A 24,955-nucleotide genomic window follows, 5' to 3' on the forward strand; every position below is an offset into this window, starting at 1 on the left:
TCACATCGCGCCAGAACTTTTGAAGCTATACTCTCCTCCTTTATCATCGGACTTGTCCCTCAGTCAAATTAGCCATCTCTTATTTCTCTCCGGCGAGCAGCTTTCCAAGTGAATCAACAGCAACATTTCCGCCGCTAAACACAAGGCCCAAATCCCATCCCTCTACGCCACCCTCCTTTTCCGCAAGCGCTCTGAAATCCTCGTCAAACAGCGCAACAGCCAGCGGAACACATGCGCTCGGCTCAACCACCAGCTTCATCCGCTCATACACAAGCCTCATCGCCTTGAGAATCTCTTCATCCGTCACGCTAAACATGCCGCTCACGAGACGCCGCTCGTAGATGACGCTCCAGGGGTGCACGCCCAATGGCGTTCGCAGTCCGTCAGCAACAGTGAGTGAAGACACGGTTGGGACACGTTCGCCCGACTCGTATCCTCGCTTGGCATCGTCAGCTCCCTGGAACGAAGGCTCGGCTCCGAAGACGCGGATGCCGGTGCCCTCGCAACTCAGGGCCACGCCAGAGAGCATGCCTCCGCCGCCACAGGGAGTGATGATGGCGTCGAGTCCTTGCACATTGCCCTTTTTCTTGTTCGCCGAGGCGGCATACACGCCCCTCAAGGTCTGCCCAGCAGAGTTGACTGATGAGGCAATGCTGCTTTCGACTTGATCCTGGAGTTCCAGTCCGAGGGTTCCCTGGCCCAGCATGATGTCGGGGTGGTCATAAGGCGGGACCAGCCGTGCACCGGTCTCGGCAATGACCTTTTCGGTGACGGCTTCACGTTCGACGCTGGTGCTGCCGCTGAAGACGACGTTGGCGCCGTAGCCCTTTGTGGCGTTAATTTTGGCCGGGATGGAGATTTCGGGCATGACAATGTGAGCCTTGATGCCGTTTTCCCTGGCTGCGAGGGCGAGAGCCTGTGCATGATTTCCTGTGGGTTTATGTGTGTAAGTAGCCGTTTTGAGCTGAAATAAGACATGACGGTCAAGGTGAATCACAAGTTTCCGTCCCGTGTGTTAACATGTTCGACACGAGGATGATAGTTAGACCAAGTCAGGACATCTTCTTACCAGAGCTATGCGTCACTACGCCCTTTTCCTTTCCGCCTCCCTCCAACCATCCGGGCTCCTCAGTCAACTTGTGAAGCGCATAAAACGCCCCGCGCACTTTAAAGGCTCCGATGCGCTGCAAGTTCTCGCACTTGAACCACAATCTCAGGGTAGGTTTTGCGGGTGTCCTTCCGGCGAATCGAGTGCCCTCCAAGTCTTCAACCGCTCTTGGTGTCGATGCAAGCTCGGAGAGCGTCTGATTGGTCACGACTGGGGTGCGATGGACGTGATTCTTGACGACTTTGTGCGCCCAGAAGACTGAGTCGCGGTTTAGGGGGAGAGTTGTCGATAAGGCGGCCATTTTGGCGATGTCTCAAGGCTCTTCTTGTTCTTTCTTGTCTCTTCTTTAATTAACTGCGGGGTTGATTGACTCTTGCCAGACTCTTGACTCTGAATTGTCCACAACGGAATCAAGAAGAGACAAACCCCACCCTTTTTAATACAAAACTAGCTGAAGACACAATTAAAAGAGAGAGAAAAAAAAACTGCTGCCTTGATAAGCTTATCTCATCGCTCTTCTTGATGGCGTCAAGCAGCTCCCGCGCCTTGTGGTGATCCGAAAGGCGTCGAAGATTCCCCGCCCGCTAGGCTCCCGAACCGGGCTCTAGGGTAACGGCCGCAGTGAAAGTGTTCTAGAAGCCTCTCCAGGTGTCTCTGCCTTCCCCAGATTTTTGCTCCAACACACAGTAGTCCTCAACAAGAATATTTCCACCTGTGACATTCTGGGGATTGTCCTCATGCTGATCTGGACTCCAGCAGCTAGAGAACGTGATCACTAATCATGGTGAACGGTTCTTATTCTCGGAACTTATACCGAATATTGATGCCTCAACTGGCCATGGTCACGCACAAACTTCACGGCAAGGCATCTACTTTTCCCTTCATATTGAGTGCTAGGCAATTATTGATTGTCAGACTAGGTATACGAATCCACGTTGTTGTTTTCCTTTTGCTTTCGCAACTGACTTACGCGTACAAGCACTGTCGACGCACATCGCTTCCTCACCTGGATAACGGGCGCCTAAATCCAGGCAAGGCCCGATATCAGACCAGCAATGTCTCGAGTTCCAACCATGCCAACTCCAATAGTTCCAGGTTATGCATAAACCCTTTGCGGTATCGTTTGAGAACTTGGTTGCCATCTGGAGGGAATGAATCCTATTGCTCATCTCAGCTGGACCGGCCGCCAAAGCCATTAAATCCATCATTTCAGCTTCGCAAGCGTTACGGCGCCATCAGGCCAGGCAATGCATTGATGTGGCTTGAGACAGCAATTATGTGACCTGCAACGTAACTGGCCGCCTCAGAGCAGCCGCAGATACGAGCGCACCGTGAACGGAGCACGTGCGGTTCCCCCACGATGCCGGAGACTTTGAGATGTGATGTGGCTACTACATGGTGGTGATGCAGTTTGATGAGTGGCCTACCTTCAGTGATTGGGGGCCGTGTATTCCTTGTCCTGTCTCTGTCTGAAAATCCGGTCCCCTTGTTTTCTTTTTCTTTTCTTTTTTCTCAGTCGTTGTTCAACATCAGCCGCCGCCCAGGAGATTTGGCCGAGCTGCAAGCTGCTACTTCCGGCAGTGGAATGACTTCGCTTACTTTGAAATCACATTTCATTTACGGTAGAGCGCATCTCCTCCTACCTAGGGGAGGGTGGTTATAGTAAAGACGGTAGTAGAGCGGCGAGCCTGATGGCGCCACCGCTGCCACAAACTCCAGATATCCAACGGCGACTACCGCCAGCTTGGAGCCGATAAAAGTGGCCGGGATCTTGACTGGCCGCGGCTGACGCGAGGCATGGGCCGGCCAAAAATCCCCAGCCAAAGCCTTGTCAAACGCCAAACCATACAGACGTGACCCTTGACTGATCTGTCAAATCAGCTTGCCGGAAGTTTCTGTTGGTTGCTAGTACGGAGATGCCTCCGTGCTGCCCCTCTCTCGGCGTGGATTCAATTTCTCGTTGTATTATGACCCGAGGGAGCGCGCAGGTGACTTGAGCAGAACGGGAGAAAGCTGGTGAAGAACAAGTATCCAAGCAAAGGGCAGCATCGGTTCTCTGCTGGCCAAAGCAGTGATTTGAATTACGTGAAGATATCGGTAGAAGTTGCCATGCTACTTGGCGCCAAGTTTCTCAGCTTTGAAGCCTTTTCAGCTCACCAGATTACCCTCCACGTCTCCGCGGAGCCGAAGGCCCAACTTCCGCCCCCTCAGCCTGGGCATAGATCTTGCAGCAGGGACTGAGAGATACGAACACATACTGGACAGAACGGACGTCAAATACTATAGAGCCCTCGTTGCGTCTCAATGCGAAACAGGTTATGATCCATTCAGACCCTTGGCTGGTCATCGGACTTCATTCCGTCCCTCAGCTGCCGTAACCGTTAGGATTAGCATCCTGCACCTATCTCTGTTACGGGACTGACAAGGTGTCGGCCTAGACAGATGTATTAATACAACGGCAACGCTTAGTGACACGATCCAGTCGGCCGGTTTCCCTCAAGATCCCTCGACATTTTGTGTTGTGGACGGTTCATTGGACACAGGGGTGCATTAGTGCATCCGTCGGCCTGGGATGTTGGGGACAATGAGCATATTGAGGGGAGGCTGGACTCGGAAGAGCACCCGCCGACATCCCTTGGACTGAGCTGGGCTCTTCCTACCTATCGGCTCTCCGCAGTGCCTGACCTTTCAAAGGCATGGCGAGATTGCAGTCTCCATTTCGGCTCTCTTCGTCGCGTCCACCTGCCGTTTCCCTGACTTGTAAGCTGAATGAGGCTTCCAGCCACTTTTCTCCGTTGCCGACAGAAAAGTCGACTAAGGGACGTTGTACGCCGCTTGTCGAGAAAAGGATCGAGAGAACAGGATGGGGAAAGGAACGAGGGAAAATGAAAAGAAGGAGAGACAAAGAAAAAGGAAAGAAAAAAAAGGAAAGGAAAGAGAATTGGACCGAGAAAAAAAAAAGAAAAGAAGAATTAATGAGTCGATTCTGGATTGGTTGATTTACGCACCCCCCACGCCCGTTTTGCGTTCTTCCAGGGGCCCGGTGGCTGTCTTTTTTAGAGCTGAACCGGGGGTGTGTTGATACACACCCAGCAGCGTTTCTCCGGGGATAGAGAACGGAGGGGCGTGTGCATCGGTATGTTAATGCGACGTTGTGATTTCCATGATGGCTGATCCTTGCACCAGTTCCCAGGTTCCTGGGTAAGGCGCGTGGTTCGCGGACCGGGCGACATGGTATGCGGGCATGATGGACTAGACGTTGTCTCTCTGCCGCGTTTTGTTCGGACCCAGTGATTTATTTAAAAATAGGGGATGGAAGGCCGGGAAGAGATTCTTTCAGATCTCCATCTTCCTCATCAAGAGTTTCTCAACCTAGAGACTGGACTTCCACTCTTGAACCGTCCGTCTACACTTTGTTCAACATGGAGAACCCGACGCCGCAAGATGGCCAGCCCAGCCGTGACAGTAGCATTAGCTTGGAAGATGACATTACACTCTCTCCGGGGTGAGTTTGTGTCTCCGACGTTTAATTCTACTGGATGCCATTTCTAACTATATCCTGGCAAACTAGCCAAAGCAGGTCCGATCTTTACACTACACGCCATCCACACAGAGAAGTGTATGGCCCGGTGACTTCAGGGCGATCCTTGATGATGCCTCTCGATTTGCCTAACATGGACACTGCAGAGGACCCATCTGCAGGTACGCGGCCCTCAGATGAAGGCGACCCCTCCTTGCTTTTCGGACGCCGTCTCGAACGCTACTTGGCGGAAGAGCATTATCACGAACGAATTGGGCGGCATCCCTTGGGAGTGAATAAGGCGACTGTCAAGAGGTACCTCCCCGAAATTATACAGAACGTGGACAACGATGCGTCTCAGGCGGAGGCTACCCAGGGCGCAACAACAGACTGTGATGAGAGGGACTGTCGGGGATCGACTGCCACTTTGACTTCTACGACTTCTGACTCCTCACCGGAACCTATTAGAGCACACGATAACAACGACTCCGCCTCGATGCTGCTTCCCCTAATAACATCTTTCTCAAGCTATGATATGATTCCTAGGTTCTTGGAACCAGACGAGATCGACACGGCTCTCGTCAAGCCAAAACATGGCCAGACTAGCAGTGAGTCCTATCTACTAGGTTCAGACATTTGTGAAGAGGACCTTGAAGTGGGAGACATCCTGATGTACGTATACAATAGGCTCGCCGACACCCATCCATCACTAACGGTCAATGAATGTAGGCAACATCGGCGGATGAGAGATCAGGAGAAACGTGACAAGTGGCGCGTGGGGAAGCATCCGCGCGTTAGAAAGACGATTCGTCTGCGAAAGAGACCGGAAGAGTTGAAGTGATGTAGGGGGCGTAGATGATGGCTATCTACTCGGGACTATTCTATACGAGCAAAGCGTTGGGAATTGTAACTCTACACAAACACATTGGTATGAAAGGCGTTGGAATAAATAGAGGTTAATGCATGGATATGATAATGGTAGCGACGGAGGATTTTTCAGGGCTAAATTGTATTGTTTAAAGATGGCTTGCTTCAATTTAAAACAACTGGCGACTGTCACTTGTTCTCCAATATCATTGAACATCATTCATTGTCCATCTCGATCATAGCGAGATGAGTCCTCACACTCTATCAACACCAACATCACGCCAACTTCCTCACTCTCGCAACCTCCTCCCCATCCACACTCACAATCCTCACCCCCTTCCCCTCAACAACCTTCTTCCCCTCCGCCTCCCAAATCTCCCTCATCACAGGTCTTGTCCCCTCCTCCACGATAAACGTCCTATACCCTTCCTCCACGGCCGACTCCGCCGTCGCTCTCACGCAATAGTCCGCCGCCAACCCAACCACAAACACATCCGTCACACTCTCCTCCTTCAACCTTTCCCCCAACTCACTAACACTCACCCTCATAGGATCGTAAAACGCAGAGTACATTTCTACTCTTGCATCCATCCCTTTATCCACAACGACATCAATTTTCTCCGCGTCTAGTTCTGGAACGAGGTTTGAGCCGGGTGTTTCTTGGACGCAATGCGTTGGCCAGAGGAGTGTCGTGTCGCTTTTCGTTGGGTCTGTGGGGTGGATGATTGTGTGGTATGATTTGAAGGGGATGGAGCCGGGATGGTTTTCAGCGAAAGAGATGTGGTTTTGGGGGTGGTTGTCGCGGGTGGCGATTTTGATGGCGAAGGGGAGTGTGAGGAGGGCGTTTACGACGGGGGCGATGTCGCGGCCTTGGGGGACTGCGAGGGAGCCATTCTGTTGGATGGGGAGAATGAGTGACAATGAAAGATAATTGAAGATGAGTGTATAAGGAAGGGAGTTTTGGTAAAATGGACGGATTGATGCTTTCGCTTGAGATAGGGGTTTATGAGAGATGAGTTGCGGATATGTGAAGCAGATTAACTTACGGGCGGGCAGAAATCCTCTTGGAAATCAACGATGATAAGAGCGGGCTTAAACTCTGAGTTGACAGTCATGGTGAGTTATGTGCTGATTGATGAAATAATCTGTATTGTAAACGAAACAAAAGAATGAGATGCAGAGAGTTGAGACAAGAAATGAGAGAATGAGAGAAGCACATGTGAGTTACATATTCAATCATGCTTAGATCATGGTGCCTGAATCGGCCCCACCTCGGCGTCGGTGGCTTATCGCACCAAGATCGACTGATAAGACGCATTTGAATTAAGGGTATTATTATATGGAAGAAACCTCCTGAGAGCTTCAACCATCGTGTACTATCTTTGTAAAAGCAAATTGCAAAATAAAACGTCAAAAACGATAGAGTACACATTGACTAAACAGCCGGTTATCCGTGGATATCGAAGCACTGCTATTCGCCCGCCTTTGCAACTATATATACTCGCACATATGTCGTCTATAGAGCATGCCGTTTGCATCGCCCTGATCCCATATCATCCAAAAAGAAACTCCATTGATACCAACACCCGGCCGCGCGACCTTTTTGTTTTTCTGCGCTTGATTTCTTTGACATTACCCAACATGAAAAAAACCATTCATCATTATTTACCTCCGCGCAGCTCCGTTGGACATTGCCAGGGATACTGACGATGGGGCGGGGGTCATCGCCCTTGAAGGGGCCCCTGAAGGTGCGGCGCTTCGGTTATGCGCCATGTGAGCCTTGACCAGGTGGCCGGCAGCAAGGGCACTGCAGAGGGACAGTTCACCAGCCAGGACTGACGCACCAATGATGCGGGCAAGGCGGCGGGCGTTGTCACCAGGGTTGGTGGGGTGAGATCCTCGAACGCCGAGCAGCTCAAGCATCGAGCCTTGAGGGTCCAGAATGGTGCCACCGCCGAGAGTGCCGACTTCCAGAGAGGGCATGGAGACGGAGATTTGGAGAGAGCCGCGGAGACTAGATGATAGTTAGTACATCTGGTAAAATGAGAGAAACGACATGTTAGAAAAGTAGACACTCACTTCTTCATAATAGTAATACAGTTGGCGCTCTCCACGACTTGGGCGGGATCCTGACCGGTAGCGAGGAATATGGCGGCGACAATGTTGGCGGCGTGGGCGTTGAAACCACCCATCGAGCCAGCCATGGCAGATCCAATCATGTTCTTGGACGTGTTGAGCTCAACCAGAGAATCGACATCCGTCTTAAGGACACTTCGCACAACTTCGCCAGGAATGATAGCTTCAGCGACAACGCTCTTGCCACGACCCTCGATCCAATTGATGGCGGCAGGCTTCTTGTCACTGCAGTAGTTACCAGAGAGAGAAACAATGACCATGTCATCAAAGCCAGCTTCGTTCTGCATCACGTTGAGGGCGTGTTCGCAGCCCTTGGATATCATGTTCATGCCCATGGCGTCACCGGTGGTAGTCTTGAAGCGAATATACAGGTTGGTACCGGCAATGGCCGTCTTCATCGTCTGTAGTCGGGCAAATCGGCTGGTCGAGTTGAAAGCGGTCTTCATCGTGGTCTGACCCTCTTCAGAGTCAAGCCACAGCTTGGCGGCACCGGCACGGTCCAGAGTTTCGAAGCTAACAACAGGTCCACGGGTCATACCATCAGCAGTCAGAACAGTTACGGCACCGCCTCCGGAGTTGATAGCCTTGCAGCCTCGGCTGGTACTGGCGACAAGAACACCTTCAGTAGTGGCCATGGGGATGAAGAAGCTCTGTCCATCGATAACAAGAGGACCAGCAACACCGACGGGGATGGGCATATAACCGATGACGTTTTCACAGCAAGCTCCAAATACACGCTCCCAGTCATAGTGCCTGTAGGGCAGCTTGGAGTTTTCCAAAACACTGGTGATTTCTGAAGTGGCGCGGGTGCGGGCGATGATGGTCCGGCGAACCTTGACAGCACGAGTAAAGTTCTTGAGAGTCTTTTCGAGAGCATAACCAGGGATCTTGCCGCGCATCGATAGCTCAACGACCTCCTCGTCCGTCATTTCGGTAACGCGCTTCTCAGCGAGCATCTTCTCCAAGACGGCCATGCTACGGTTCTCAACCTCAACCTTGGGCTTCGCCTTTGCCTCGGTGTCACTCTCGTCATCCGTAATGGCAGGAGTAGCCGGCTGAGTCTGCTGAGGGGTGGGAGGCACATATTCGCCAAGAGGCAGGTTAACGGTGGGAGTCTCGTTGAAGCGCTGAGCACGAGCAAGCTCGTTGCGGTCAATTTGGTGGTCTGGGGTGTTGGGGTCCTTGATAGTCCATCTGGCCACGTTGAAGAGGTAGCCATTGAGACCGACACTGAGGGCGAGAGCGGCCACAATCCACTTGGAGAGCACAGGGTCCTCCAGGCTGCTGAGAAGGCCTCCAACAACGCGACCTCCGACGCCAAAAAGCTGGCCCTCAGATGGAGCAGTAGCCGAAGGCAGGGCGTAGTGAACTGAGGGATACTCGAGCTCATACTTGATGGGTGTGACGATGCTGACGAGAACGGCAGAGCCCTTGGCCTTGGCAATCTCCAAAATGGCATCGAGGCCGTTGGATGCGACCTTGAAGGGATCGATGGGAGGCGTATTAACAACGCCGCTGAGACCACCCACCAGGGAACGGATGTTGGAAAAGGAAGCGCCGTTGCGGAATAGAATGGTGACGATATTGACGAGATTGACCAAGATGAAACCAGAAACCATCAGGCCCTTGAACTTGGGAACACTGCTGCTCTTGACATTTCTGCCAAACAGCGAAGCCTCCTTGGAGTTGGGCCCATCGGCACTTGAGGCGGCATTCTCCGCAACACGGCGGCTGACGCCATCAGCTTCCAAGACCATGCGCATCTCGACGTGTCGCTTGATGCGGTTGATGACAAGCTTTATGCTTAGGATAGCAGTGTAGAATGTGAAGAGCAGAATGCAGTCGAAGAAGAGAATCCAGGCGGCCAGGAAGCAGAACTGCTGAAGACCACCCTGAACGCCAGAAGCGGCACCAAGACTGAGGACGAAAATCTCAATGGCGTAGTCGCAAATGATATCATAGCCTTTTTCCTTGATGGCAGCTTGAACGGCATACGAGATGACGTTTTCCTGCTTAACCTGCTTTCCCTTCTTGGTCTCCTGGGCTCGGTGCTCGATAGCGTGGCTCAGCACAGCCTTGGTGAGGACAATGTTCTTCTCAAAACCAATGGTAACAACCAAGAAAGGAAGACCCTCGGAGAGGAGGAGAACGCTGATGGGAATGCCAAGGCTAGTGGTAACGGCCAAGCCGAAAAGGAAGGCAAAAGTAGAAGAGAAGAGCGTGGTTGTGCCCAACCAGAAGTTGGAACCCAGGCGGCGCATAGACAGGAAAAGAGATACGAAAGTGATGTGCATGGCCAGGTAACCAAGGAACATGATGGTTATGTCCAAGCCACCAGCGTTCTTCAACAAGTCAAGAAATTTGGACCAAGAATCGCGAACCCACAGCACGAGGTTGTTGCCGGCGTCGACCTTGGCAGCCTTCATGATCCACATCTTCTTCTCACGGCCATGTTGAGTCTCCGTCTCCTGAGCATTCTCAAGAGGAATCTCCTGAGCAGCAGCGATGAACTCTGGTGCCTGCTCGTAGGGAACAGAATAAGCCAAAACGCTGTCACGCGCATAGGCAGCAAATGAGTTGATAGTAGCAGGCAAAGTAGTGATGGAAAGATTTGAAGGAGTAGGCACGGCATGGGAATGAGGAGCGGCAACAACCGCACCTGTAGAGACGATCTCGGGGAAGACAAGTGTCAGGAGGGCAAGGTGGTCAGCCTCATCAAAGGAGCCAGTGCTCTGCTCTACATTTTGCCATTTCCAGCCAGTCTCGGGACCAGCTATCAAATCTCTGCTGCCTTCCGCCAGCGACGTCCATTCTGCCTTGCTCACGCTGGCAGTGCCACCCATCAGAGTCTCTTGAAGCAGACCAACATAGGACGAGCTGGCCAAGAGAGCAATAAAACCAATGGTATGTATAGGATGAGAGCAAGCGACCTTGGCCAGGAACTGGATCAGCGGCGTGAGCCTCTTGTTCAGGCGCGAAGGGGCAGCAGCTTGGCTCGGAGCAGGCTCCCCGCGAAAGCGGCGGGGGAGCAACGTGGAGGGATTCATGTCGATGGATAGAAGAGGTGTTTCGTTGTCGACTTGCAACTATTCCATTGGCAAGTGTATCGTACGATGTCGACTACCTTTGTGCGGTCTGTGACCCACAAAATCTTGTTAGCATCTCGCGATGGAACAGAGACCAAGATCTCGAGTTGACGACGAAGGGAAACAGAGGGACATGGGCACAGATATATACAAGGAGGGTATAAAAAGACAGGAGGCCTGGGGAATGGCGGGGGATTCGACTCACGGACGTTGGCGTGCTGTTGAAAGCACTGAGCCAGCCTTGGTGACGGGATTGCCGTATTCGGTGTGGTGGGTTGCGAGGGATGCCGAAAGGCTGAAGAACAATAGGATGCTGACAGCAATTGACGATGATCAGGCTTGACAAAGAATGACGAAGGCGTCAGAACAGCTCAGCCACAACGCCTAGTCTGCCTCCAGGACGCGGATGGGGAGAGGAAAAGAATGAAGCGGGCAGCGTCCCCCTTTCTTTAACGTCGAGAGAAAAAAGTAGCGGCGAGCAGGGAAAAATATCGGCCACTGAAGCTCCCCTGATGGCAAAAGAGCCCCGGAGGACGCTGATAGGAACCGGTGCAAATTAAGTCTCCAAAACGGGCCACCTAATCAGGTAATAAATTTGGGGTTGCGGCCTGGCAGCGCTTGGCCTAAAACGACTCCAGTTTGTTGATCGTGGGGCGCTGAGTGTGTTGTTTGTCAAATCAGAGCCAAGCGGGAGCGCAATCGCGAGATCTGATTTGTCCAGTGTTACTGTGGTTGGTCCGAAAAATTGGTGGATGATGAAATTGAAATTATTCCTGTAGTGTGTTCGGGTGGTGTTTCTTTTATGCGGGGCCCTTTTTGGCCTTTTTTTTGGCCCTAGGACCGAACGATACGAGTACGAACCCGATAAGGCGAGCAGGCACAAGGTCAGCGGCACGTGGCGTATCAGCAGCTGCCTAAGATCGCCCCAAACTCTGTTGTTTTTTTGGTTTCGCCTTGCACTGAATACACCGAGAGACACGACTTACAACTCGACCAGAGACAACAGCCCGAGAGAAGGACATCTGCTGTTTCGACCTGGAACCTCACTTTTATATCGACGGCTCATACAGCACCACCTAGTCACTGCTAGCCCTTCGTCTACGCCCAACGGCGGGCCCCAGACCCGCACGGCCTCCCTGGTCCTGGTCTACAGGCATGCTCGGATAGGCGCGGTGGATTCCGCTTGGATCCCAGCATTTGCCAGGTTGGAGCTGCAAAGAAGATGTGAGAGATGGACAGGCATTTCGGTGTACCAAGTCAATTGTCTTGAACTGACTCGGTTCGTCCAGGCTTGAGGAGAAGGCCTCGTCTCTCATCAGCCGGGCGAAAACTGTGAGAGAACCTGTATGAGCAATGCCCGCTTCATGCAGCAACTCCTCTACTGTACAAAACAGTAATAAGTCTTTGATGCGGGCCTGGCACGACAGTTGCAGAGCTAGAGTGGCATGTTGCATTGCCACCTTGCAGAAAAGTGACAGTATTACCAACGTTATGTGTCGTGCCTTGACAAGAACACCATGTCGGTAGTGTCAGTGCACCAATTGCCGCCAAGATTCCTTTGAATCAACATGCGGTGAGGGGTCAAGGCTTTTGACTATTGCCTGCGACATGTCCAGGATATCATATTTATTCCATCATTGGCTCATGCATGCCCGCTGGCGCCCATTGACAAGCCGGGCCTTGTTGGTCTTGAACGGTTCGCAATGCCCGCAACTGACTAGCTGCTGCATCGAGCGGGTTAGCAATTGTAACATGTCCTTTGAGCAGTGATGACAGCGCTATGCCTCATGTTAACTGCCGCTATCTGGCTCGGAAAGCCAAAGAAGCGAGGCGAGACTTGACACCCATCTCCGAGCCTTTCTGCCGTTACTCGAGAGGCTGTCGGATCCTTGATGCAACCAAAAAAAGCTGTCAACAGAGGACTTGTCTATGGGCGGATTGCCAATACAACGTCATGCTTATTTTCATTTACCCGACTCCCATCCCAAAACGTCCTGTTGTCGACATCTTGAATCTTCAGATAAGAATTCGAGGAGACTACATGTTCAACTAAATAAAGTTCAGATCGTATCCTGTATCTGATATCCCGTAGCTTTTGGCGCACTAATATGGGGCCAGGTTGCATTCGATGAGCCGTCTACCGCATCTGGTGCAACTTAGCGGGACAAGCCGAGAGACATATACGAGTACGCGCCGCCAGGTATTTCTAAAGATTCAAACTTTCAGCTATATTGAAAACACAAGAGGTATCAATTGCTATATGGACAACAAAAACAGATGCGCCGACCAATCATCTAGCCAACGTGACACACACCATTTCACAGTACGTCATCGCCGTCCCGAAGCTCCTCCGACTCAAGTAGCCGATACCGACCCTCCTCTTGAAGCCGAGCGGTGGTGACGCGGTCGGGGTAATTCCTCAGAAACATGTTTGTGAAATGCGTGCCGTAATGGATTCCTTCAATGGGCGACTGTCCGGCATTGTGACCCGGCAGCGGCCGTATGACGGAACGAAAGTTGGGCTCATGAAAGTACGCAAATGCGAACCGTTCACGGACGTTGAGCCCGACCTTGTGCGGTGTTGACTGCAGAACATTGTTGGTCATGTACTGCATCATATCGCCTGAGGCAAATTCGTGAGCTACGTTCTTGAAAAAGTTCACCTGGGAGCCCTACCTGGAAAGACTGTGAATGTCCCAGCAACTGGAGGCACGTACACCCATCCGGCCTCGTTTTCCCGTAGTCCAGCTGAGCTCTTTTCCCAGTTGGAAAATCGTTCATTTTCATGCGGTGGCCGGACAAAAAGCCCTGGAGCATGTCTCGTTAGACATGCAGATCGACAGGTGTACGGGGAAAACTCCATACCTCCAACGTCATCTTGGGCTGCAATGACAAGCAAGCCATAATCAGTATGGGAGCCAATACCTCGCCCCTTTTTGCCTTTGCCATTCGTCCTATCATTTTGCGGAAATCTATTGTGTTGCCTAATCAGTAACGGCCACGCTATCTCAACCAAGACGGGGGATAGTATGGCTACTTACCTCAGGACGCGCATGTGGTGCCACCCATCGTTTGTGTATCTCGTTAGTGATCCTGTGGGGATATCCAGGCCCATTTCGATCAGCTGCAGGAGCTTCTCTCCAGATTCAGCCAAATCATTCATGTATCTGGTCATGATTGCTTTCATGTGCTGGTCCAGCCATGGGCATGGTCCATGACATGGCCAGCCTCGAGCGACACGCTCATCAGTGTGTGGAAGATCCTTGGTCACGGTGAAGATTTCTGAGTAGTCGGCAATCCCGTCAGTGATCTCCTCACCAGAGGCGATATATCCTGAGTAGCTCATGTCGTCTCGCAGGCCTGTTTCAGTGCATGCGGCTGGGCGAAGAAGCGCCTGCTTGCGGCATTGGCGGCTTGGTATAGTCTCTGCTGTGGCTTGGACATGCCAATTTGGAGAATGCCATCTCTGCGCCAGGCACCGATCATGGCATCTGCTATGGCCTTGTCGGATACAGACCCCGAGACTCTTTCGGGAAGGGTAAAGGTCTCCAGCCTACCGACCTTGGCTTTGAACCCCGGGGGCATGCCATGTCTTGTGGCTGTTTGCACAAGCACTGCTGCTGTTGACGCAGCGCGCGCCTTTGGGACGAGGTGACGGGTTACGTCTACCCCCTTATTTGCGGCTTTGGCAACGGCCATCTGCTCTTTAAGGGAAATTATATGATGGGGTTTATGGAGAAGCTGCCTTGTTCCAGGTGAAGTCTGCGATGTTATCTCTTGGCTATTCCACTTGACAACAATACGAAGGCTTCAGAGGGAGGGTGAGAGCGAATATAAACCATTTGAAGCATCAACATCAACTGCGAGGGCTTCGGATTCTTCAACCCAACACCCGACCGCCATTTACACATCTCTGCGCGAGGTTACCCAGAGGTGCACTAAGCTCATTACGCCTTTCCAAGCGCAGCTATCCTTCGTTCCATGTGGTGGCCACATCTCTGCCTCGTCAAGAGGCAATTCCCAACCACGTTGTTCACCCAAATCCTGTGTAACAAGGGTTCTCTTGTGGTTTTGGGCATTGCGGGGCCTCGTGGATGGGCTTGTATTACCTGCTGTTGAACGAACTTGGGGCGGTCTGAGACAGCAAAGGTTGAAGCATGAAGTTGACAAGGATAAATTCTCAGAAAAAAAGGCCGAGAGATGAACTGTGCAGAATGCAACAATGCGATGCAACAAGGCAAACAAGCACGCTACTTGATCTGTACGTTTCTCATTGAGACGCCGAAAAGAGAACGCTTACAATGGCTGGAATTGCCAAGAAGCAAAAATTGATAGAGCTCTTGGAAACTTATTACTGACCGCCTCGATATTCAACTGTCCTGCACATGAAGCTAGGGACCGGTCATGTCCGGACAAGCGGTATCAGTGGCGGAGAGAGCATGCCATATACGAGTTTTCGAATCAGATTTCATTTGCCCATCTATCAGTCTAGTTTTTGATGCTGTCACACCCAGCCATTAGGCCATCCGCCATGATGGATATGCAGCCATTTGGAGCCCAAATCTCGGTGAGCTACCTGGAATCACACTGCTTGTTTTTCAGGGGTGTTCATATAACACTCCCCGCAGTCATGAATGGCGTTGGATTATCAAGTCTACGCCGTCTGCTCTGTTGCCGGCAGCAGTTGCCTACAACGTGGATGCCATCAATAAACTGCCGTCATTGCTCTTCTCTCTGGCAAGTTCACAAACTGAAGTCGGGCCAGGCGAAGCCGTGTGTCAAAGTGGCACAGGCTGCAACGAAGCTATCTGCAAAGCTTGAGGCGCAGATGTGGTGGCCTTTTATTGGCCACCCAAACAATGGAGGATGGATTTTGGACACACCCATCCGACGTCAAACTTTAGCATCTGAGTAACCCAAGGGCTAACCGAACGGGAGAGCGAATAACAGACAAGATATGTGATACCCTAACCGAGATCGAACAAGACTGGGGAAAGAGGAAAGTATCAGTGCAAATCCAAACGAGAAGCTCGATCCCAACGGCAAAGACCGATGCTGAGAGTGATGACGCGAAGCTTCATCGACTATTTGGGGCGTCATCGAGGAATCTGCCCTTGTTGCTCGAACACAAATCTGGTGGACTATATCTAGAGCAAGATCTCCCGGATGTTCAGCTAAGAAATCTTGGATCTCGATGGCATATCGGTTCCGACAGGCTGGGAGGCCAGCCTTGCCGAGAGTGCTCCCAGGGAGAAGGCCTCGACTACTTGTGTCTTTTGCTTGACCATCGACCGATCTGGTTCTTGGACCATGGAAGCCTCTAGACCCAATAGCCAAAGCTGAAGAGCGAGCCACCGTTGGGAAGCTACATTGTTGGAAGCAAATCGTCGCCCAATCATAGCTTTGATGCCCGAAAGCGCCCCAATCACTTGACCCATGCAGGCTCACTCGATATACGAGTCCGTCTTCTTGCTTCGACCTGAACATGGCTCCCCCATGCAGATGATCGTTGCCTCCCTCGTCGCGGCCAGCTTCGGTCAACACATAGAGCAGCATGACGTGATCAACATCGCACATGAAGCGGCTGGCCATTCACGCTGAACTAACTACCGTGCGTACGACCCATCAACCATTCAAGTCAGACAAACGCACAAGCACCGTACCCCACGCAGAGAGCCAGCCATCGGATGAAGCTATTCAGATTATCCACCGGACTGTCCTCTTGCGTGCTTTTGCCATGTTTCAATCTCTTTTTCTTCTTCAGCGAGGGAGGAGCCGACTACACCCGACCCCGTGCGACCAAACGCTACCTAACCCGGCTTATCTCGCGGCAGTCTAAAATTGATACGTATGACTGACTCTAGTGAGGTTAAAACAATCCTGTGCGACGACATCTGAAAGAGGGGCTTTGGTGTGAGAGGAGACGCACCGTCGGCGGGATACGCGCCAGGCAAAGATTCGCTTTTCCCTTCCCTTTGCTTCTTTCCCTTTGGCGCCCTAAAAGACGAAAAGATGTAGCCATATTCGTCATTCTGAGAGAGGCAACTCGTAATCTTTTGTGAACTTTGTTCGTATTAAGGTAATGTTACAGCTGCAAAGGAGAAGAAAATTACAAACGGCATTGCTCTGCATATTACCACTTACGACAACGCACAATCATCGCCATGAGCAACCTGAAAAGACGGTCAAACGCTTTGACTTCACCACACCTTTTGTCTTTACAGTCCATCCTCCATTAGGCATTCAACCCCCTCTCTCCATGGCCATTTCATCCAGAAACTCTCACTCCGTCTCAGACTCACTTGGTCAACTTGGTCGTTTCGTGCTTGACTCCAGCCTCCTCCGCCTTCTTATCCGCAATCTCACAGAGCGCCTTCCACTCCTCCGCACTGACTCTGCTCACGCTCAACCGGCCCTGCTTCAGCATCTGCATGTTCTCCAAAGGACCCCCCTGCTTGCCCAATTCACGCAGCTCCTTGAGGCCAATCGGCACGGCAAACTTCTTTCTGAACTCGACGTGGACTAGGCTCCAGCGGACATTGTCCTTTGAGGATTGCGGGTCGTAGTAGGGCGTTCCTGGGCGACGAGCGCTTTCTGGTGAGACTGTGTTAGTTCCCTTGTATGAAATGTGATAGAAGGGTGAAGGGTAGAACTTGCTGTCTTCGGAAAACTCCTTGACAATCTCCATGATGCCTGCGATGCCGGGCTCCTTGCAATTGGAATGGTAGAAGAAGGCTTTATCGCCCTGATTCATGTTCCTCATGTGATTGCGCGCCGCATACGCTCTTATTCCTGTTCCACTTCCATCAGCATCGTGACATCCTGCTACCAGAGCCTCTTGAATGAAACTCACCATCCCACCCCTCAGGCTTCTCCTTTGCCCGCAAATCATCAATCGAGAACCTAACGTCAATGCCATTCTCAAATCGCGTCTCCGGCTCAGCCTTCATCAGCCAATACCACTCGCCGTCGTGACGCGGTGCATCTGGGTTCGTTGCTGGGATGGAGTCAATGTCCGGGTCTTCGGAGACGGCGCGTGTCGCTTTATCATCGCCTGATGATGCCTTTTCATCATCTTCATTCTTTGCATTGGTCTTCTTGCTGTACTTTTTAGTAGCCTTTTTCTTGTCGTCTGCTGGTTTGTTGATACTCTTGGTTTCCTTTGCAGTAGCAGCACGCTTCTTGGTTGGAGCAGCGGCTTTCTTCACTTCTGGCGTAACATGTTCCTTTTCTTCGGCTTTTTTAATTGATGCTGCTGCTTGTCGTGATGAGCGCCGCTTAGCCACTGGCTCAGCAGCTGCCTCGCCTTCATCTCTGATGCGCTTCCGTGGAGGCATGTCTAATCTGTGATTAGATATTAAATGAAAAGACGATAATAAACAGAAAGTGAAACAATAAATCAAAGACTCAACAAATTATCTTTTCATAACCTTGCGTATCAAAAAGAGCAGCAACAACTCAAGCAAACAACAAAGACTGTGAATGAGCGAGTAAGTGAGTGAGCTCCCTCTCAAGGTACGTACAGCAGCACAAAACTCTCCGTCCCCCAGGCGCGTCAGCCATACAAATCCAATTTTCCATCCAGGCACGCGCTCACACTTTCGCCACAATGTGGCTGGATCCACCCCCAGAAAATCGCTAGCACAGGCATATTTCCCTGAATTAGCCAAAACTGCCGTGCCGTCTTATTTTCTTCCCTACCCTGCTCCCCGGGTTCATACGAAATACGCTGCAGGCCTCCGCAAAAAGACAAAAAGAGCCTCAACTTTTTTGGTAACAAAACTTGTTTTTTTTAAGCCCAGAATTTTTTTTAAGCTCCCAGACCTCGTCTGGAAGCATCGGATGGAGGGCGCAAAGAATCCTTCCTTCGCTATTTTCGGGACTAATGCCGATAAATACGGATGGAAATGGACAATGGCTGCGTGGATTCCCTCGTGGGCGGGTCGCGCTATTGGTTGGATAGAGTGGATGACTAAGTCACAGGGCTGCAGTGATGACTCAGCCACCTGGTGATGACTCAGCGAGTTGGAGGACCTCATGGCAACTTGACCTCGGACGACGTCGATGTGTTTTCGCAGAGATATCTCATTTAGTAGTTGTAGAATCAATTGAATTAATTGTGTAGTTAATGTAGAGTGTGATGAAGATGAAAAATAATCCAATTTGATGATGCTGTCCTGGTACTACGAGTCTACGATGCACTTACACGGGGCAGGGCGACGACGACCATGGATCGATGGTCCAGAACATGAATTACAAGCGATGACAACAGAGGCAATTGTTTGATTGGATTGAGGTCGATGGCATAGGGCTAGCCAAATGGGTGGTGTCAGGGTATGTGTTGTTATGCACGAGGGAGAAAAGGCCTCATTGCATCTAAGTGGTGGCAGGCTTTCGGCCATGGCCCCTTTAGAGTAACTGAGGAATATCAATTCGACAGCACCAGCGATAATGACAATGGATGCAATTCGACCCCAATTGGACAATGGAGGAAGGAAATGGTAAGGCTGCGTCGTAAGCTAGCGACGTAGCACAGCAGAGTTCCTAGGACTTTGGGCGGGAGATGGTAGGAAATGCCCCCTGGCCGAACGGCACGACGGCGACTTGAAAAAAAGGCATGCATGCCTGTATGGAATGAGAAAGCATGTAAAACAACGTTTTCAAGGGCAGGACTCTCTCTTGGCATCTTCGTCCTTGAAGAACTGAGTCTTGGTGCCAGTGACGGTCAGTTGCCCAAGAGAGTGTCATGTAAGTGTGTGTGTGTATATGTGTGTATGCATCTCGGGGGGAATGATGGCCGACGACGGGAATAGTCCAAATAATGCAAAGGCAGCATGTCTGGGGAGTTGATGCGAGTGATTGATGGTGATGACAAAGGGTAGCATGTGCAGAGTTGTCAGGAGGATGAGGTAGGTCGGGGGAGGTAGTGTCAGGTAGAGAGCGCTCATTGGCTGACAGCGAGGGGGGCCTCCTCGGGGTCCTGCTCGGCGTCCCAGGGTATAAAAGCCGTCCCGTCCCAACTACCCTCCTCCCCATTACTCTCCCCTCTTCACACTCGACAACGCAAACTTCATCAGGAAACAAGAGCAAAACATCTTTCAGAGTTTGAACTCGTAGAGTCTTGCTGTTGCATCCCTTATACATCATCCCCCTGTTAGCTTTCGTCCAGCACCTCGCCGTCGCCTCCCCCCCTACCTACCACTGGGTGCCGATGCAACCAAGGATAGTACCAACTCAAGGAAGCTGCCAGCATCACATCCTGCATCATTGAAAGAACCATGAGCTCCATCAACATGGACATGATGTCGCTGAGTCCCCCTAGGGAGCGTCTCATGAGTCTCGACTACCACAGGGCCGACACCAGAAGGACCCGGCTCGGCAGAATGGAGCCTCGAATCCACAACGCCGCCTTTGAGGATCTCATGGCGCACAAGAGCCACAGAGAATACCGCTCAGGCCATTCAACGAAGCATTCTCGTTACTCTGAAGAGTATGAAGCCGTTGATCACGACTCCTCATCACATCGTTCGTCACGTGAACTCGATTCCGTCCTAGTTCAGCCATCAGTATCCTCAAGAGGTGTCAGAAGCCAGGACTTGGCTAGGGAGTCCAGAAAGTCCAGAAAACACCATCTCCCCTCCCCTCCCCCAGATGAGTCTCATCGGTATCGTCGTGGCCAGGTAGAGTCTTTCTCCAGTGCCTCCAGAGCAGAGAGAAGTCGCGACCTCCGGGGGTTTGGCGCTTGGTGCGATCCAATCGTAGTGCCACAGCAGGAACTTTTTGCTGAAGACCCTTATGACAAGGAAGAGATTGCTCAGAGCAGGAGATCAAACAGATCCAATGCTCCCAGCACACCACGGGATCGGCTGTTGCCCATGCCCGAGCTCTCGCCCATGCCAACCCACTTTGAATTCTGTCCTTGTTGCATTCAAGAGGAAGGCAGAATCAATGAAACGTGGCATATGGCAGGACATGAGAAGATGGACACTCAATGTAAGCCACTTCGGGGGGGTCAACCCCGTCACTTGAGTGGTGCATACTGACAATCGATAGTGGAGTATGCAATTGCATACATTGAGCGAATGAGGTTCAAGCAGTAGACAGGGCGACAGAATTGTGACCTGAGAAGAAGAAGAAAAAAAGGTGCGCGGAAAGGCAATCTGTGAATGACGACAGTGGGCAATGGCATATGGCGTATGGCGTTTTTGTTGAGTGACGTGACCGAGGGGATCTTTGTGTTTCGCGCAGCGACCTGTAACCATTTTCAGAGTTGAGTAATAGTAATGAACGCATCTCTTATCGCCCTTGCTGAAGTAGAAGAGTGGCGAAAAGCAAAGAAGGCTCGAAATGAGCTGCAGCCCGCCAACTTTGGTGGTCAGGTGTCTTGAAAGGACATGGTTCCTCAAACGCTAGGCACCATTATCCAATCCAAGCCAGCCGCTGCTGAGTCTGCCTAATGACGAGCATCATGGGCGAGAAGCGGACTGGACAATGTCGCGCGCCCTTTGAAGGATCCTGTCGTTTCAGGAGATGGAAAAATAAATGAATGAGGCATTTGATGAGAGATAGAAGAAGATTCCAGCATGTTCTGGATGAAATGATGAGGAGTGAAATGAGTGTTGATGGCTGAGTTGTTGCAGCACATGCATGAGTGAGTGAGTAAGGATGAAAGTCCTAGATTGCGAAAATGAGGGGGTGGATCAGGCTGCCAGATGGGGGACGGGAGCTTACAGTGTCCTGCTGCGCCGCTTCGGGGCCGAAAAGGTTAGGTTACAGGGCACTCTAGGCCTATCAGGCAGTCTGAGGCTTGTGAGGCTTGACTTTGGGGCTGGTGGCTGGTGGCTGGTGGCTGACAGCACATCCATAGGCTAAAGTCCGGCAGTGGATGGACGGGCTCACCCGCGCGTCTACTGTATACACTCTAAGTGGATGCTGGGGCTCGCGCTTGCTTGGGCGTTGCCGGGCCAGCAGAATCCCCTAAAAGCCGTTGACAGGATAAACAGTGGAGCAGCGCATACAAGAATAATCCTGACCCCTGGGATCCAATGCATCACTAGATTGATTTGATTCACGTCTAACCAGCATCCAGCACCCAGCGCCTCCAGTATCATTTTTTCTCTTTTTTCTTGCTTTTTGCTTTTCGTCTCAACACGGGATCGATCCGGCTGCATCTGCCGTCACATCGCCATGGAGCTCGCATCCAAATCCCAAAACCTCTTCAACGTCTATCTCCGACTGCGACCCCCGTATCCAGGAGCGCTGCAGACTGAGCGCATCCTTGACGTCGAACCTGCTGCAGACAACCTGCATCCGTCCCACATCACGCTCAACCCACCACCGGATCGACGAAGGGCCATCGAACGGTTTGGCTTCACGCAGGTGTTTGAAGAGGACGCCAGCCAGCTCGACGTCTTTCACTGCACGGATGCCCCGTCGCTGATCGAGGGCGTGCTGGCGCCCCATGGCGGCGATGGAACAGATGCTGTCGTGGCCACGCTTGGTGTCACGGGCTCAGGCAAGGTACGCAGACGGTAGCGGGGGATGCAAACGCTATGCTACGATATGCGTCCTTGTCCATCTAACCTGGCGGCAGACGCATACGATCCTTGGCAGCCGTAACCAGCGAGGTCTCACTCAGCTGGCCGTGGACGTCATCTTCCGATCCATCAGCGACAACATGGTCGAATCCGCCCAGTCGCCAACTCTCGATTCGCTCCAAGCCTGCGATGCGTCCGAATCAACCCTTGTCACGGCACCGTACTTTCTCGATGGCATGAATGGAGATATACCGCAGGGGACATACCGTGGTTCCGGCGGCTCAAGATCAACCACGCCCATGATGGTACGAACCCAATCAACCCTCTCGTCGATCAAGACGTCCACTCCCAGTAAAGTTCCGCAAAGAGTGCAGCAAATGCCTGGTTCCTTTCCCGATTCAGCAATGTCAAGCCCGAAAAGTGTCAGGCCTGTCAGTGAAGCTGAGGAGACGCTGCATAGCAAAGGGCAATAGAGTTGCTCGGCGCAACAGTCTCTGGGAATCAGCAGATCCAACACGGCTGCCAGAATTCCGTCGCCCAAGCGGGCACTGGAGCGGCCATTCATGTCTTTAACCGCCGCCAGTCGCCTCAAGACAACAGCTAAACAGAACATAAAGGGCGAAAGTACGTTTTCGAGTCAACGACGAACCCTGCGCCGAAATTCAACCCTACTCAACTCGCTTCCCTATTCTCCGGACGTCAGCGACTTTGTAGTGCCCTGCGATCCCGCCGCCGAATACGCCGTCATCGTATCCATGTACGAAGTTCACAACGACCGCATCTACGATCTCCTTACCCCCGCTAGCAAATCCGCCGCCAACAAAGACTACCGCCGACCCTTGTTGTTCAAACCTACCGAGCTGTCCCCTGATCGCAAGGTAGTTGCCGGTCTTCGCAAGGTAGTCTGTACCGATGTTCGAGAAGCCCTCTTGGTGCTTGAGGCAGGTCTGCAGGAAAGGCGAGTGGCAGGTACGGGGAGCAACAGTGTCTCGAGCAGGAGCCATGGCTTCTTCTGCTTCGAAGTCAAGAAGAGGTCGTTTGGTTGGCAGAACAACTCATGGACTGGAAGCAAGCTTACCGTTGTTGATCTCGCGGGTAGTGAGAGGGCGAGGGATGCAAAGACTCAAGGCGCGACATTGGCAGAAGCGGGAAAGATTAACGAGAGCCTCATGTATCTTGGCCAGTGTCTCCAAAGCCAGAGCGAGGTCAGCGCTGGCAGAGTAAGTTGATCCATCTACAGCCGAAACCAAATAGGAACAATCTCTAACTATGCGGCAGGCCAATGTTGTCCCTTACAGACAATGCAAGCTTACCGAGATCCTCTTCTCCAACTCGTTCCCATCCGCAGCAGGATCCTACTCTCACACTCCGCGCCGAAACCCCCAGCGGGGTGTCATGATTGTTACGGCTGATCCCCTGGGCGACTTCAACGCAACATCCCAGATCCTTCGCTACAGCGCTCTTGCTCGAGAAGTCACTGTTCCTCGTGCGCCATCATTTACGGCCAATACGCTTGCACCAAGTCCCACGGTTTCCACGCATCACACCAGGCCGTTTGGCAATGCCGGCTTTGGATCTGTGAGAAGCCACTTTTCGCCTGTTAAAGCCACCGACGAGAGAGTGACCATGGAGATTGCCGCGCTGGAGATTGCCAGGATGAGCGAGGAAATTGAGCAACTCCGTCAGGAAATCGAAGTGCAGAGCGAGGCCCGTATTATAGCCGAGGCTCACCTCCTTAGTACAGAGGATCGAATGATTGACATGGAGGCCGCCGTTCGAGAGGAGTGCGCGCTTGAATTCGAGCAGCGTCTTGCTATGGAACTGGCTCGCTTCAAAGCATCCATGCAGATCGAAAAGGAGCGGCATGAGGAGCACTGGGACCGCAAGGTGGACATCTTGGAGCGCGGCCTGGACACGGGCTTTGAGGAAGACTTTGACAAGGAAAACGTCCTGGTGGAGAATCTTACACAGGAAGTTGAGCGGCTGCGACGTGAGAACATGATCCTCAAGAGGGAGCTTTCGAACCGCAGTCCTAGCAAGCGGAAGCCCCTGGAGGAGCGCGAGGACTTTGTCCTTCCCAGCGGCAGCGGCACGCCCAAGCATGACAGCGTGACGAGCATCAGCCGCAAGTTTGAGCGCATCAAGATTAGCAGCGATGTGGGTGGCGCCAATGGGCCTAGAAGTCCCAAGAAGGTGCGCAGGTTGGTGGCCAGGCGCTGGGATGAGCCGGATGATGTTTAGATTTGGGAGCATTTTGCAGGAGTTGTTGTCCTGCGCTGTTCATATTTTCTTCTGGGCATGAATTTTTGAAAACAACTGCTTCCTTTGGGCAGTGTAATTGGAAAAATGACGATGCCACGACCTAGATAAGATATTAAAAGGGAGAGACATGTGGGCTTTGGGAGAAAGGGATGGGATGGGATACCCGTGATTCAGGAATTTGGCGATGGAGGGTTTTTATTGGGTGTTTTATATTTTCATATGGTTTTTATTGTTGATTTAGTTGTATGGATTGATAGCAAGGACATAGTATTCCTGTTTCATTATGGCTTTGCAGGACATTATTGTATTAATTACTAGTATATATGATGTGTTTCTATATATGGAAGACTTGTACTTTATTGACCCTGTACGAGTTCTTGGTTCAATTTTGTCAGAAGTCTCGCAGTCAGATAGCTGGGAGAGAGCATCTGAGTTGAAG

General features: G+C 51.8%; 8 protein-coding genes across 8 annotated transcripts; 3 read left to right on the forward strand and 5 right to left on the reverse strand.

The window, feature by feature from the left end:
* Positions 1-79: 79 nt before the first annotated feature.
* M431DRAFT_480670 (hypothetical protein) lies at positions 80-1,409 on the reverse strand (the record flags this gene model as incomplete). Its single annotated transcript, XM_024915894.1, has 2 exons — positions 80-930; positions 1,070-1,409. 2 exons carry the CDS (start codon positions 1,407-1,409, stop codon positions 80-82), a joined length of 1,191 nt encoding a protein of 396 aa, XP_024776745.1.
* Positions 1,410-4,344: 2,935 nt separating this feature from the next.
* Positions 4,345-5,605, forward strand: M431DRAFT_393735 (hypothetical protein). The gene is made up of 3 exons (XM_024914813.1): positions 4,345-4,613; positions 4,680-5,300; positions 5,358-5,605. The coding sequence occupies exons 1-3, from the start codon at positions 4,531-4,533 to the stop codon at positions 5,467-5,469; spliced, it is 816 nt and encodes a 271-aa protein (XP_024776746.1). The 5' UTR covers positions 4,345-4,530; the 3' UTR covers positions 5,470-5,605.
* A 166-nt stretch (positions 5,606-5,771) lies between these two features.
* On the reverse strand, positions 5,772-6,610 carry M431DRAFT_81852 (hypothetical protein; the record flags this gene model as incomplete). Its single annotated transcript, XM_024923085.1, has 2 exons — positions 5,772-6,389; positions 6,542-6,610. The coding sequence occupies 2 exons, from the start codon at positions 6,608-6,610 to the stop codon at positions 5,772-5,774; spliced, it is 687 nt and encodes a 228-aa protein (XP_024776747.1).
* A 550-nt stretch (positions 6,611-7,160) lies between these two features.
* M431DRAFT_81633 (hypothetical protein) lies at positions 7,161-10,678 on the reverse strand (the record flags this gene model as incomplete). Its single annotated transcript, XM_024923062.1, has 2 exons — positions 7,161-7,509; positions 7,575-10,678. 2 exons carry the CDS (start codon positions 10,676-10,678, stop codon positions 7,161-7,163), a joined length of 3,453 nt encoding a protein of 1,150 aa, XP_024776748.1.
* A 2,357-nt stretch (positions 10,679-13,035) lies between these two features.
* M431DRAFT_493549 (hypothetical protein) lies at positions 13,036-14,416 on the reverse strand (the record flags this gene model as incomplete). The annotated part of the gene is made up of 5 exons (XM_024917129.1): positions 13,036-13,340; positions 13,394-13,525; positions 13,583-13,689; positions 13,759-14,058; positions 14,160-14,416. The coding sequence occupies 5 exons, from the start codon at positions 14,414-14,416 to the stop codon at positions 13,036-13,038; spliced, it is 1,101 nt and encodes a 366-aa protein (XP_024776749.1).
* A 2,111-nt stretch (positions 14,417-16,527) lies between these two features.
* On the reverse strand, positions 16,528-18,360 carry M431DRAFT_506815 (hypothetical protein). Its single transcript, XM_024918866.1, has 3 exons — positions 17,571-18,360; positions 17,375-17,509; positions 16,528-17,311 (listed from the first exon to the last, which is right to left on the reverse strand). The coding sequence occupies exons 1-3, from the start codon at positions 18,052-18,054 to the stop codon at positions 17,016-17,018; spliced, it is 915 nt and encodes a 304-aa protein (XP_024776750.1). The 5' UTR covers positions 18,055-18,360; the 3' UTR covers positions 16,528-17,015.
* Positions 18,361-20,010: 1,650 nt separating this feature from the next.
* Positions 20,011-20,817, forward strand: M431DRAFT_480676 (hypothetical protein; the record flags this gene model as incomplete). The annotated part of the gene is made up of 2 exons (XM_024915895.1): positions 20,011-20,710; positions 20,771-20,817. The coding sequence occupies 2 exons, from the start codon at positions 20,011-20,013 to the stop codon at positions 20,815-20,817; spliced, it is 747 nt and encodes a 248-aa protein (XP_024776751.1).
* Positions 20,818-21,788: 971 nt separating this feature from the next.
* M431DRAFT_506819 (hypothetical protein) lies at positions 21,789-24,876 on the forward strand. The gene is made up of 4 exons (XM_024918867.1): positions 21,789-22,237; positions 22,311-22,559; positions 22,872-23,474; positions 23,533-24,876. The coding sequence occupies exons 1-4, from the start codon at positions 21,905-21,907 to the stop codon at positions 24,493-24,495; spliced, it is 2,148 nt and encodes a 715-aa protein (XP_024776752.1). The 5' UTR covers positions 21,789-21,904; the 3' UTR covers positions 24,496-24,876.
* The last annotated feature ends 79 nt before the right edge of the window (positions 24,877-24,955 follow it).

Source organism: Trichoderma harzianum (genome assembly GCF_003025095.1).
Source record: "Trichoderma harzianum CBS 226.95 unplaced genomic scaffold M431scaffold_4, whole genome shotgun sequence".
Classification (NCBI taxonomy): Eukaryota; Fungi; Ascomycota; class Sordariomycetes; order Hypocreales; family Hypocreaceae; genus Trichoderma; species Trichoderma harzianum.

What these genes read in the sequence shown, in the direction of transcription:
- M431DRAFT_393735 (XM_024914813.1), top strand. Translation starts at nt 4,531, where the DNA reads ATGGAGAACCCGACGCCGCAAGATGGCCAGCCCAGCCGTGACAGTAGC. An exon ending in GACATTACACTCTCTCCGGG is followed by an intron (nt 4,614 to 4,679) that starts GTGAGTTTGTGT and finishes CTGGCAAACTAG; the next exon opens with CCAAAGCAGGTCCGATCTTT. An exon ending in GAAGTGGGAGACATCCTGAT is followed by an intron (nt 5,301 to 5,357) that starts GTACGTATACAA and finishes CAATGAATGTAG; the next exon opens with GCAACATCGGCGGATGAGAG.
- M431DRAFT_506815 (XM_024918866.1), bottom strand. Translation starts at nt 18,054, where the DNA reads ATGCCTCCACGGAAGCGCATCAGAGATGAAGGCGAGGCAGCTGCTGAG. An exon ending in GAAGCCTGAGGGGTGGGATG is followed by an intron (nt 17,510 to 17,570) that starts GTGAGTTTCATT and finishes GAAGTGGAACAG; the next exon opens with GAATAAGAGCGTATGCGGCG. An exon ending in CAAGGAGTTTTCCGAAGACA is followed by an intron (nt 17,312 to 17,374) that starts GCAAGTTCTACC and finishes CAGTCTCACCAG; the next exon opens with AAAGCGCTCGTCGCCCAGGA.
- M431DRAFT_506819 (XM_024918867.1), top strand. Translation starts at nt 21,905, where the DNA reads ATGGAGCTCGCATCCAAATCCCAAAACCTCTTCAACGTCTATCTCCGA. An exon ending in GATCAACCACGCCCATGATG is followed by an intron (nt 22,560 to 22,871) that starts GTACGAACCCAA and finishes CAGAACATAAAG; the next exon opens with GGCGAAAGTACGTTTTCGAG. An exon ending in GCGAGGTCAGCGCTGGCAGA is followed by an intron (nt 23,475 to 23,532) that starts GTAAGTTGATCC and finishes ACTATGCGGCAG; the next exon opens with GCCAATGTTGTCCCTTACAG.